The sequence below is a fragment of the Tauraco erythrolophus genome, chromosome 10, assembly GCF_009769465.1.
Source record: "Tauraco erythrolophus isolate bTauEry1 chromosome 10, bTauEry1.pri, whole genome shotgun sequence".
Taxonomy (NCBI): Eukaryota; Metazoa; Chordata; class Aves; order Musophagiformes; family Musophagidae; genus Tauraco; species Tauraco erythrolophus.
The window spans coordinates 2,796,630-2,810,250 of NC_141474.1; the positions used below are offsets into that span (position 1 = coordinate 2,796,630).

At 43.3% G+C, this 13,621-nt stretch overlaps 1 protein-coding gene across 1 annotated transcript in view; it reads right to left on the reverse strand.

Moving 5' to 3' along the window:
* The window catches only part of HMCN1 (hemicentin 1), a 201,735-nt gene that overhangs the window by 92,157 nt on the left and 95,957 nt on the right, over positions 1–13,621 (reverse strand). The window contains exons 26-36 of the mRNA XM_086617855.1: positions 12,845–13,039; positions 11,569–11,699; positions 10,741–10,888; positions 10,117–10,243; positions 8,951–9,105; positions 5,366–5,644; positions 4,149–4,430; positions 2,985–3,093; positions 2,502–2,671; positions 1,958–2,112; positions 1,043–1,166 (exon numbers count right to left, since the gene is read on the reverse strand). Of these exons, the coding sequence (XP_086473981.1) occupies positions 1,043–1,166; positions 1,958–2,112; positions 2,502–2,671; positions 2,985–3,093; positions 4,149–4,430; positions 5,366–5,644; positions 8,951–9,105; positions 10,117–10,243; positions 10,741–10,888; positions 11,569–11,699; positions 12,845–13,039 (1,875 nt within the window). The remainder of the gene's footprint in view (positions 1–1,042; positions 1,167–1,957; positions 2,113–2,501; positions 2,672–2,984; positions 3,094–4,148; positions 4,431–5,365; positions 5,645–8,950; positions 9,106–10,116; positions 10,244–10,740; positions 10,889–11,568; positions 11,700–12,844; positions 13,040–13,621) is intronic.

Genomic DNA, 13,621 nt, shown 5'->3' on the forward strand with positions numbered 1-13,621 from the left:
ACACAGAACAGTAATTCTTCCAACGTGGCAAGCTCAGCTGGCTTGAACTGGTAATATTAAACTGGATGTTGTACATGGCTGGAACAAAGCACGCCTCTTTACCTTACTAAAGTCTATAAATTTGAAAAATGTGACAGAAACACCAGATACTGACACTTTGAACACAAAGACTGAGAGCAAAAGAGATGCAGGTGGGACCGACACTAGAATGAACTGTGATGCAGCCATCATGGTGTGAGATGAGCGCGGTTTCTCTGTCTCAGTTTCATCCCTGGAGATGCTGCAGTGTCTCTTCATTCCCATTTAACATTTCCCAGTTACTGACTCAGTTGGACGATGAAAGTCAACATAATCATCCTCATCATGAGCTTTTTGTCTCAGACCATTCCTGCCCCTCCTGTGCTCTTTGAAAACTGGGTCACAGCAAGAAAGCACAATACTGCGTGACCACTTCTGGGGCAAATATACGTAAAATGACGAGGAGAGCATTTCTTAAGTTCACGTGCAAACAACAGCTCCTCAGGTTTCCCTGATGCCTTTTACGTTGTTTTTAGCTGCAAAAGAAAATTCCTTTGAAACAGTCTGAAAAAGCCCCACGTAAAAGAATGTTCCTTTCTCAGAAAAGTCATTCCTGTAAAATTTCCCATGGAAAAGGTCATGGGGAATACCACTGTCCCCAGAACACTTGGATCAAATTCATAATGCCCAGGGAGACATATCACATCTTGATTCGGAACCATAGAGGTGGGTTAGTGGCAATGTGTTTGGCTTCTTGGGATACCTCTGAACGGAAGAGTTAACTGGAAAGACACATTCATTTCTGTGGCCCTCAGCACCACACCAGAAAGGCTAAATCCCAGGAAGGCCAGCTTCTGCCCTGACTTCTTACTAATGGAGTAGGATGAAGAAAGACAACTGAAAGCTGGATGTGCATAGACAACAAAAATGCCAGACAGCTTGAAAGAGAAGGGAATACAGACATAAAAAAGCTGCCTTAAACCAGCCACGTTTAGCTTCTAACGAGAGGCAGAAACATCATTACCATGCACATGAAGCCGAACGTGCTGTTGGGCTTCTCCTGCAGCATTTGTTGCCACACAAGTGTATCGGCCAGCATCTTCCAGCAGGGCCTTGACAACTTGCAGAATACGGCCTGAAGACTCCAGCTGTACCAAAACAGAGAGCAGGGAACCACTTTACACCACGATCCCAGGCAGAGCCACTAAGCGTAACGGCAAAGCAGACGTTTACGCTGAATGCAGCCGGTCTCATCTTTCTTCTCACTTGGGGCTAATATTCATGCAAGAGGTGTCTCGGTAGTTCAGAGACTTCAGTGTTCCTGGGACATGAGGATTATTAGCTGTACAGCTGTGAGGAGACCTAGATGGCAGAGGGGCAGGCAAGCAAGGTGAAGAGGAGGCTGCAGGCAGGGAGAGCTGCCACGGGCAAGAGGTCAAAAACTGCTCCAGCCTCAAGGAGATGAAAGCCATTACAAGCGCTCGACCCCCTGGAGCATGCAAGCACTGGGAAGGGCTGGTCATGGAAAGTCAGAACCTCACAATAAGAAGGGAACATATAGGCAGGTGCTGCAACGGCAGTGCTTATAGAAAAACTCATCTAAATCCCGCCTCATGGTGGCAAGCGTGTGGAGCCACCTCTTCACTGGCACACAACCATACCTTGAAGGTTCAAGTATAACTCAAAGGAGTCAGATGCCGAATTTACAGCCATGGACTCTTCTGATATGGAGGTGTCTAATGGGATTCAGTCTACTAAATACTGCTATTCAATCTGAGATACTGTCCTACGCAGGTAAAAAGCCCATCGCTCTCCAGGATGGATCTTTAGCATCTTTATATGACAGCACGAGGGAAGCAAAAGGAAAAGAAGCACTAACATGTGTAAGTTGTTGTAACTATCTTTCACAGTTTGGATCCCATCAAAGAGTAGTGCTTACTCTTGTATTTCCTCTGGCTGTGTTTACTGGTTGACCATCTTTTAACCACGTTATGGAAGGGCTGGGAATGCCATTGGCTATGCACTGCAGCGTCACAGGCTTGTGTATCACAACAGCTCTCTCAGAAGTCCCAGCTGATTTGATGGTTGGAGGAACTGCAAGAAGCACCAGAAACAAAAATAAAGTATCATTTGAATGTATCATTTAAATACACAGAAGCAATATCACAGAATCATAGAATTGTCTGATTGGAAGAGACCCTCAAGATCATCGAGTCCAACCACTCACCCTGCACTGTCAGGGTCCCTAAACCATGTTCCTCAACACCAAATCCACACGGTTTTTAAACACCTCCAGGGATGGGGACTCCACCACCTCCCTGGGCAGCCTGTTATCCTACGGGTAAGAGCAACTCTACTTCTACTTTACCTGCTCTCATCTCCAACCTTTCAATCCACTAACACAAACAAACATTTACAGAAAATTTGAGCAATTTCTTGCCAGCAACTGAAAATGAAGGCAGCCCTCCCCTTGAGTAACCTACCATGCACAGTAACATCAAATTCTCTTTCATGTTCTCCTGCCTTATTTGCAGCCACACATTTATAGCGGCCAGTGTCTGACACTTGAGCTCGAGAGATGAGAAGTTTTTGTCCATTTAATAAGGTTTTATGTCCAGCTCCCTCTTCAACCGGTTTACCATCTTTCAACCACCTACCAAAAAGAAAGCACACTCTCAGATCTCTATGGAAGTAAGATTAACAACACTACGAAAACATGCCCAATTCTACTAAACAGAACATCTTGGTGACTCTATTTGCATTTCTAAGAAGGTTTGGAGACATCAGGCAGTATTCTGCTTTTCTGAGTGCCATGGATCAAAACGGTCTTCAGTGGAGCCAGTAATTTGTCCTCCACACCTGAACCATCACTAAATAACACGGGCAGTTCATAAAGAGGACCTCCAAGCTCACCTAATCAACCAGAGGATTTATTTATTTTCCTACTGGCATACCAATCCCCTTACGTGATAGTCGGTGAGGGTGTCCCTGTTGCTGAACAATCCAACTCCAAAGGGCTATGGAGAATCACAATGTAGTCCAAGAGCTCATCCCCACCTTCCACAAACGGTGGGACTGTAAGAGAGAAAAATCCATCAACAGAAACATTTCAGCATCAGAAATGTCATAAAAGTTTATCTCAAATAGTAATGCTTAGAAAAAAAATAATTTTGACATCTATCTCACTTTGGGACACACAGAGACTTGCAGTTCATTATGAATTGCTGTTCCTTTTTAAGAGAAACACCTACCTAATGATATTTTGTGGCTTCAAATCACTTCTCATTCTTTTTTACTGTTTCTTGTTTGGTTGGTTTTTTCCCCAGATTCTGTTTGAACAACCTTGTGAACGGGGAGGGGACAGGACTTTTAGCACCCTCTGTCAGCAGAGGGAGAAAGCAAAGGTGCAGAGGACCCTCTTCCAGGTCCTCTTCACCCTGTCTCATTCTGTGGAAGGAGTGGGAGGGCTGGGGAGGAAGCACTGCCACTGACTAGCAAGACCAGTGAGATATACTTGCAGCAGCAGAATGGATGCTCTACAGCTGCATCCATTAGTATGCAATCTTCTTCAAGAGGCTAGTTCAAACCCTACGAATCAAGCCTTCAAAGTTCTTAAACAAACCCTTCCATGCCAGGGGAATGTGACTAAACGTTTGTACAACTCGTTTACATTGAGAAGGGACAGCTGAGATGCAGACAGTGGTAAAGGATTCAATGGAAAAAGAAGAAAAAAAATCTTTTTCAAGAAAAGGTTCAAAATTTGCACAACATAACCCAAATTCAGAGAAAGATGTTCTCTCCCCAGAGGCAACTACTCAGTGATATTTTTAATGGACACCTTTCATATCTATGATTTTCTTCTGTGAAGGCAAGTTAGAGAATTTTAAAGGTTGCTGAGAATAATATTTACCTATTACGTGCACAGAAACTCTTCAAGAACTAACCTGTAAGTAAGAGTCTTCAAGCCATCCAGTAACCCTGGACAAAAAAAGCGTTCGGTGCCCAGGTTTCACTAGATGCGTAGACTGACTACCTGATCTTTCACATAACAATACCAACAAAAAAAATAAAACCACGCTGTATTAAGTTTTTAGCAACCTGATAAATCAGTAGTTCTGTTGCTCACACACCTAAGATCTCAACTTCATATTTGATTTCTTGTTCTCCAGCTACGCTCGTGGCCACACACAAATACTGGCCCCGGTCAGCCTCAACGGCGTTCAGAATCTCCAGCTTCTTCCCCCCAGCTACAAGGCGGAGGCTGTCGCTTGCTTTCACGGGCACACCATCTTTTAACCAGGTCAGGAGAGGCGGAGGGTTACCAGCAGCTTTACACTCCAACGTCAGCGTACTACCAGCGACCACCTGCCTGTTCTGGGCTGCGTCAGCATCGCCCTCGATTACTGGAGGAACTGTAGAGAGGGAAAAATATATTGCAAACGATTAATTCTGTAGCCAGAAAATGTATTAAGAGCAAATGGGTTAGTTCCTCCCCACCTGCTTTGGCTCTATACGCCGTTACGTCACGCACAATTTCACGTGAGAATTTGCTGCCGGGGCAAGCCAAGACAAAGGGGAAACAGAGAAGCCAAATGATACAGCTCAATATTGACCAGTTGTATAAAACAGAGGATCTGCGGGGCTTTGAGATGGAAGAACTAAACATGAAGGTCTGAAAACAGTACCCTAAAGATCTCAGTGTGGCTGTTTAGGTAAGAGCTGTTCAGCACGTCCATGTGAGAATGGGAAAGGATACGTGGAGAAGAGGTAGTTGCCATACTTCACTAAAGAATGGTATCAAGGTCCCTAAAGTAAAGAGCTTTTTGAGAGTCACATAAAGAGTCCCTCTCCACGGCCAGGCTAACACAGGTCAGTCTTTAAATGTTGAGTTGAGGAGTAGAGTTGAGGAGTAGAGTTGAGGAGTAGAGTTGAGGAGTAGAGTTGAGGAGTAGAGTTGAGGAGTAGAGTTGAGGAGTAGAGTTGAGGAGTAGAGTTGAGGAGTAGAGTTGAGGAGTAGAGTTGAGGAGTAGAGTTGAGGAGTAGAGTTGAGGAGTAGAGTTGAGGAGTAGAGTTGAGGAGTAGAGTTGAGGAGTAGAGTTGAGGAGTAGAGTTGAGGAGTAGAGTTGAGGAGTAGAGTTGAGGAGTAGAGTTGAGGAGTAGAGTTGAGGAGTAGAGTTGAGGAGTAGAGTTGAGGAGTAGAGTTGAGGAGTAGAGTTGAGGAGTAGAGTTGAGTGCTGCTCCCCGCAACTGCCCTGCAGGGACTGCTGACCTTACAAAGGCAGAAAAACTTCCAAAACGCACTTCCTGTAACACAGCAAACAACCACGTTCAACAAACTCTCGCTTACCGTAGACATCCACGTCGTACATCTTCTCAGCAGCTCCAGCGGCGTTGGTCACGCGGCAAGTGTACTTTGCGGAATCCGACACTCGGGCCCGAGGTATCTGCAGGGATTGCCCTCTGTCCACATACAGAGCTTGGGGGCTGGAGATAATTGGGCGTCCTTCTTTGTACCACGTGATGGTAGGAGCAGGGACTCCCTTGGTTTCACATTCCAGATTTATAAGGTTGTTAAGAAGCACCGACACCTCCGTGGTAATATTCCTTCCTTTAATACTAGGAGGGACTATTTCAAAAGACAAAACAACAGTATTAAAGCCTTAGTATATGAGTCTGCGTAAATTTAAATAGATTAGACATTAGAATGCTGTAAGGACAAAAGATTTGAGCTTAATCAGACTTCCAGCCCTTCCTGGTGGTTTTTGTTTGGTTTGTTTTTTTTTCCCAGCAGAGTTACACACTGCGCGTACGACTCTCTGGGGCGCACTGAGAATTGAAAGCATGAAAAGAACACTTACCTGCCCACAGCAGGGGGGTTGGAACTAGATGATCTTTGAGGTCCTTTCCAACCCAAACCATTCTACGATTCTGTGATTCTATGATACTTAAGAAACAAGTGCCACAGCACGGGACACTGCAAAGCGTTGCTGCCTCACTGCAGGTACCTGAAAACATTTTACCTTCCTCGGTCCAACATGTGCCAAGTTCATAGAATCATTAAGGTTGGAAAGCACCTCTAAGATCATCAAGTCCAACCGTCAACCCAATACCACCATGCTCGCTAAACCATGTCCCGAAGTGCTACATCTACACGTTTTTTGAACACTTCCAAGCACGGTGACTCCACCACTTCCCCGGGCAGCCTGTTCTAATGTTTGGCAGTTAGGACAGCTGGGCTTCCATGCGTCCTGCAATGCATTTGGCCATGGCTCTGCCTCTTCCCTGTCTCTGAGGGGTAAAGAAAGAGCAATCCCTCTACACGCTGGGAGGTGCATCCTCCCAACAAGGAACAGCAACCTGCTACTTAAAATACCAAATACATCCAAGAGCGTCTACGACCGGAGTGGGAACTGCTCAGTACTCAAAACTTGTGAAGATGAAGTCACTTCCTTTGAGACTAAATATGAGCTTAACAGTCTAGCTTTACGCTCCTATTTTTGAAACTTTTGGCCCACAGTTGCTTCCCCTGCTCGCGAGGCAGCAGTACTCAGATTTTTCTAGCAAACAAGCTCTCATGTAAATCAGCCAATATAAAGAGTTCGTAAATCTCTGTAGAAGTAATAAAAACACACTGCAATTGGCAACAACTAAATTTATGACTGCTGAAAGTACCAGACACATCTGGCAGACACATGAACTCCTCTGCTGCCAAATATGCTCAGCATCTCCCAGACTTGCACTGACTTCCATAGCGTTCAGTTAAAATGCCACCGCAGAAACGCAAAGCAAAGCATCAGCGAATGGATGACCCACCTGAGATGGGTCTTGCAGATTATCAAACCACGAGGAAACATTTTCCTAAATCATTTGTGTGCAAAAAGACACAAATCTGTAAAATATGCTGAAATACATTTGGTTCAAAGGCGAATGCATTTCTCTATCAGCAAACGCTTTCATCCACAGAGATGGGAAACACTTAACATGGTGTTTTGGGACAAAATCAAAGCCAAAAGGAGGGCTAAAGAGCTAAAACAAAGTAAAAACTTGCAAGAATTCGTATCTAGGTTCCTCACTTACTCTATGGGCTTCCGTTTGTCCAGCCAGGATTAATAAGACATTTAAAAGTAAAGAGATATTCCATTCTGCTATCACAAGTTCCTCTCTCTCTTCTGAAGAACCTGAAGCAAGGTCTGCTCATCTGGGAGGATTTCATCTGTGTGGATTTTTTTTTTTCCCCCTCTAATCTCACAACAGTCACAATCACCTGCCAGTCCTCACAACTTTTTCTTCACTATGACTGGTGTACAGGCATATTTGTGTGTGGCCAGCAGGTCCAGGGAGGGGATTCTGCCCCTCTACTCTGCTCTCGTGAGACCCCCCTGCAGTGCTGCCTTCAGCTCTGGGGCCCCCAACACAAGAAGGACATGGAGCTGCTGGAGCGGGGCCAGAGGAGGCCACGAAGATGATCTGAGGGCTGGAGCACCTCTCCTCCGAAGACAGGCTGAGAGAGTTGGGCTTGTTAAGGCTGGAGAAGAGAAGGCTCCAGGGAGACCTTCCAGCACCTTCCAGTAACTAAAAGGGCTGAAGAAACCTGGAGAGGGGCTTTGGACAAGGACGTGTAGTGACAGGACAAGGGGCAATGGATTTAAACTGAAAGAGGGCAGATGTAGATTAGATCCAAGGAAAAAATTCTTCCCTCAGAGGGTGGTGAGGCACTGGGACAGGTTGCCCAGAGAAGCTGTGGCTGCCCCATCCCTGGAAGTGTTCAAGGCCAGGTTGGATGAGGCTTTGGGCAACCTGGTGTATTGGAAGGTGTCCCTGCCCATGGCAAGGGGGTTGGAACTGGATGACCTTTACTGTCCCTTCCAACCCAAACCATTCCATGATTCTGTGATTCATTCTATGATTTCTGGGCATGTGATAACTCCATGCTTCAGAAAGGTCTCAGATGAGGGAAATAGTATTTTGTAAGTTCACTATGATCAGAATGAGAGAGATACAATCTTCAGAAGCAAATCCATGGTAGACGAGGACTCAAAGCTTAAGGGCCCACGCATTCAAATTCCCATCCTTCACAGACTGGGTACATGACTGTTATGCCACCTATAGATTTGTGCTCTTATTTCTCCCTAATTTCTGCCAGAACTGTGCTCTCCCAGTTTTCAGGTCTGACTGGGCTTTCACACGTCTTTCAAATTGCAAAACTCTTCCTCTTGTCTCCTTTGAGGTCTTCCTTCGAAAGTTACTTCTTCCATGAATCTTTCCCCTTCTTTTCTCCCAGCTGATAATCTCCTAATTTACATTACATTTTTCTACACTAATCACAGGAATTGTCTGTTCTCCTTGTCTTTGCTAAGACTTCACCGCTTATAAATAAAAAAAAAATAATGATGATGATGTTGATGTGGTTATCTCATGCTAGTGCTCCTTCTCTTGCTAGAAATGACCTCAGTTTACACCAGTTTAAGCAAGATGACGTACCACACTACCTGAAGATCATCTGGAACATCTTTCAAAGACTATTTGGGTCTGATTCTTACTGGTTTTGCACTTTACTTTGTACTTGCACACTAATTGTAACTTATTCCTGGCTGAATTTACACCTAGCGCTAGGTTAAGGAAAATAAGACCACTGGTGTATTAAAATAAAAATCTTCTAATTAATTTTCTCCTCCCTAAGATAGATCGAAATAATGAAGCCAATGGGATAATAATTCAGTTGAAATTAATTAATAGCAAAATTTGAGACTTGACACACATAAATGATCAAAAAGATCACTTTGGCGACAGATAAGTACAAGGTTATGTTTACATACACATTTTGCAAGACCAGTGCCTTAATTTATATTTGTCTGAGCATCTCCATTCAAAAAAAAAAATCTTACGAGTAAAATTAAAGAATCTTCTAGGATCAGGCATCCTAGAAACTCACCATGGATGATCAGCTTGACCTCCTTAACTTGTTTACCAGCAGTGTTGGTGGCACCGCACTGGTAACGACCTTTGTCAAGCCTTCGAGCGCTCTTTATGTGTAGAACTTGATCTTTGTCCAGAAGCTCAACATTGGGATCACCCAAGAACAAGGGCCTGGAATAGAGATTATTTTGTTTACAGAACTCTGACCCCATCCTTTGAACATTCATTTAAACTGACAGTAATAAGAAAGGGTCCTTTACCAGCAGTAATTGTACCATTAAGTAGTACCACTTAGAGAGCAACAGCTTTAATCCAAAGTGTCACCACAAAGTGAAACTATTACAATTAACTTTATTCCTAGTTTTTAGAAGAAACCAAACCACAAAAGTACTTAATTCAGGTCATCCAGGATGCTGGCATTGGAGCCAGAGTCCTACCCCTCCTGATCTCAGTTTCTTTTTCTAACTGCTTGGGTCATGACAGTCCTTTGCTGATAACAAAACGTCTGCATTTACTAGATGAAAGTGTCAACATATCAATACCAAAGAATAAGGAATTATCACATCAGAGTATCTGTGATCAGTAGCTGATGCCTGTACTGAACTACATTGTGAAGCACCAACACTATTTAAAAACCACAGGTTGTTCTGGTTTTCAGCTAATATTTAAGCCACCAAGAATTCTTCTCTTGGTATGGTTTCCTGGGAAATGAGATGGAGAACTGAAACATGCAGGCTACAAATGTTTTAAAACCTTTAACGTATATATGAGAACTGCACAAGGCACTAGCTAGAAAAACCTTCGATTTGGGTACTTTCTACCAACGAAAAAAATCGTGTCAGCAAAACCACTGTATTTTAGCTAATGATATGTTTAAAATAATCCAGGTACAACAAACTCAGATAAACGGTTGCATTTGTCTCGGTTCAAGCATTGCCTGGCTTCAAATACCATAAGTCTTGCTCTGCAAGATGTCTGTACTGGGACAGTTCACAAAGAAAAGTGGGACACTAACTTTGGATGAAAGAACTCACCACCTCATACCACCACCAATTTTATCCGCCGACAGTAACGCTGAGCAGTTAAAAGCTGAGCTTGCTGGTACAGTGCACCACCCTCTTCCTCTGCGTTCTAAGGGAGGAATAACCCAGACACAAACCACAAAAGCTGTAACATACTCACTTGCCATCTTTGAACCAGTGGATGTCAGGAAAAGGGAAGCCTGTGGCTCTACATTCCAGACTGATTTCCTGGTTGAGGATGACGGCAACTTCACCAGGGGTATCACCACCTATTATGCTTGGTGGAACTTTAAAAAGACAAACATTACAGGAAGAACTGGTATTCAACCAGGGAAGGTATGTTATGAAACTGGAAGAAATGCAGCAGTGGATCATATTAATTCCCTCAAAACAACTTAGTTTTCACTGCAAAGTGACTTCTGCTAGATCACAACATCTTTTCCACCATGACAAGCACTTGTGCTGGTGAACTGTACGTAAGAAAACTCCTGTGTTAGATTGCGGTACACCCAAAATACAAAACAAAGCATCATCAATCAAAATCCAGAAATTAAAAGCAGCATTTTGTCTGAGTTACTACAGGAATGGCAAATTTTCAGTATTCAAAAGCCATCATGATGGGTGCTTCAGCAGCCAATATTTAATTGGCAGTGAGAGGAAGAATCTATTTATAATGAGTTGAAATTTATTGGCTTCTTAAGTCAAAAAATCAACTGTTTTTCAGCTCATCATCTTAAAAAAAAAAAAACAACCAAAGACCCAAAACCAAAACCATGGAACTAACCTAGTACATCTAGGTTAAACAGCTTCTCCGAACTTCCCGCTACATTTACAGCTTTGCAGGAATATTGTCCAGCGTCGTCAGTAGCAGCTTTAAGGAGCTTCAGTATCTTCCCATTGTGCAAAATCTGGAGAGTACTGCTTTCCACAACCTTAAAAGAACCCGAGACGTTAGCCTTATGTGATCCAAGTTCCATCAGCCAAATATCACAGCTGGATTTTTATAAGAAAATGATAGCTTTAGTCTAAGGATAATCTGTTTCCCCTTTCAGTTACAGCACTAATCTCCTCAACTTCTGCAATCTATTCCATGTGACTTGCAGCTCAACATACAACAGAGAGCGAGAAAACCAAAGAAATTCTTTGTCCACCAGTATCAGTCAGTCACAAAGGCACATAAAGAAGTCTCTCCTCATCTTAAACGATCACTTATCAGCTACAAGTAGAAGCACAGGACTCAAGAATAACCCTGAGGGATTCAAATCACCTCCAAGAGTTCTCATTTCTCCATCTACAGAACAAAGAAAATGCCATTATTGGTCCCCTTTGCAAGGACTCTGGCATCTACAATACTGGGAGACTGCCAAGGCTTATTAATTCTCAGGGGAATCTTGAAAATAAAGAGCTTACTTTTGACTTTTTGAACAGCTGAATTAATGGATTAGCCATATTTAGCTGGCTTTCTGTGTGGGTGTTCTTAGTGCAGTTTAAATACACATAGAGGCATGTCCATGTATTTCCTTTAAATGAGTTCTCACACCAAGCACTCAGAAGTCGGCACAAAACTGACTGATGCTGGATATGTCACTCCAATTAGCTTAATGGTACGTACCTGGGTATCTTCTTTATACCAGGAGATGACTGGGAAGGGGTTACCAGACACTTCACAGAAGAGACTTATATGGTGATGAACGACTACAGATGTATTGGTCACCTTTTCTTGATCTCTAATTTCAGGAGGAACTACAAGAAAGTTATGTATTAAGCCTTCCATCACAGTGGTTTCCCACTTCCTCCATCCCCCCAGTCAAGGACCTTTGTAACCTCAATTTCTCAAACCATTTTCATTCCCTCCCCAACATTTCCATTTGCCTTCTGGCTCTAGACTTATCTCCTTATGTCCTTTCTTCCCTTGCTCAAAGAATAGAGTCTTCTCTTGCTCAATGACAGATTCCCAGGGAAACACACTCAAACACAACCACCATCAACACTTAAAGAAAAATGTTAAGGTTTAATCTTACACTTGATTTAATCTTCAATTTAATCTTGATCTTAAAATCCTACATTATTTGATTAATATATAAAGGAAGTAGATTCCAGAGAGTCATCCTTCCTCTTCGCTACACCAGTCATCCCCAAGAACATGTGTCTATTATTTCTCCCACTATGGGTGGATGATCTACTTAGGGATATGGTTTAATGGGGATTAGGGATGGTGGGACTCAATGATCTCTAAGGTCTTTTCCAACCTAGAAATCTATGAATGCAAAGAAAATGGCTTTACGTGCTGGTTTAGAAATGTCAGACCTCACTGATGAGCGTAAGATGGAATTCCTGCTTTTCTCAGAATAAAGATAAGGATATAAACCTACTAGGGCATCAGAACTATCATGAGAGGTGAACAAGGCTGGAAGAAAAGTACTCTATAAGCAGCAAAATATCAAAACAGATCTCAAGCCCATCTGTAGATTTTTCTATTTTTCAATCAGGATTCTGGAAGAAAAATATCAGGAGCAAGAATTCTTCTGTTCTGCGTTCATTCTGACAAATAACTTTTCTCATATTTATATTTGAAATGCAGATCTATCACCCGATCTTTAATTTCTACAGTGTAAAAGTCTTCACTGGTTACGTGCAATAAATTTATCAACGTAACTCTAGCTCTTTACAAATAAGGCACACCTAGCTCTTGGAGCAAAAGAAAGATGGTTTGTATATAAGGTCATGGTGAACAGAAAAAATACAAAAAACACAGAGTAGCAGCATTGTAGAAATGCAAGTACTCTGATTAGTTTTTCTCATTTAACCACACACAGGCAGATTTGTGGCATGCAATTTCCAACCAGAAAAGAGAAGAGGTTCTTCAAAAACAATAGTTTATTATTTACCATGAACTTTCAGGTTGTATTTTCTTTCTGTGCTTCCAGCCTCATTGGTTGCCACACAGACATACTCTCCATTATCAGAAGGGCCAACAGAAGCTATGACCAGCAGTGTCCCATCCTCCAGAACCGAAATCCCCGGTTCACTGCCCGTCACCTCTCTTCCATTACGTAGCCATTTGATGACAGGCTTTGGAATGCCTAACGAGGAAAAGGTTAAGCTTCAGGAAACAGTTCAGCATAAGAAAAATTCAAACAATTCCCACCGCTTGCTGGAAGTCCTACTGCACAAGGATGCCATGAGCTTTCAGAGGAAGCCCTGACTGTCACAGTATGATTTTAACATTGAAATCTGAGTCCTTCAGCTCTGGAGCCCCCAACACAAGAAGGACATGGAGCTACTGGAACGAGTCCAGAGGAGGCCACGAAGATGATCAGAGGGCTGGAGCACCTCTGCTATGGAGACAGGCTGAGAGAGTTGGGGCTGTTCAGCCTGGAGAAGAGAAGGCTCCGGGGTGATCTTATTGCAGCCTTCCAGTACCTAAAGGGGGCTACAGGAAAGCTGGAGAGGGACTTTTGACAAGGGCGTGTAGTGATAGAACAAGGGGCAATGGATTTAAACTGAAAGAGGGCAGATTTAGGTTAGATATAAGAAAGAAATTTTTCACTCTGAGGGTGGTGAGGCACTGGCACAGGTTGCCCAGAGAAGCTGTGGCTGCCCCATCCCTGGCAGTGTTCAAGGCCAGGTTGGATGGGGCTTTGGGCAACCTGGTGTAGTGGAGG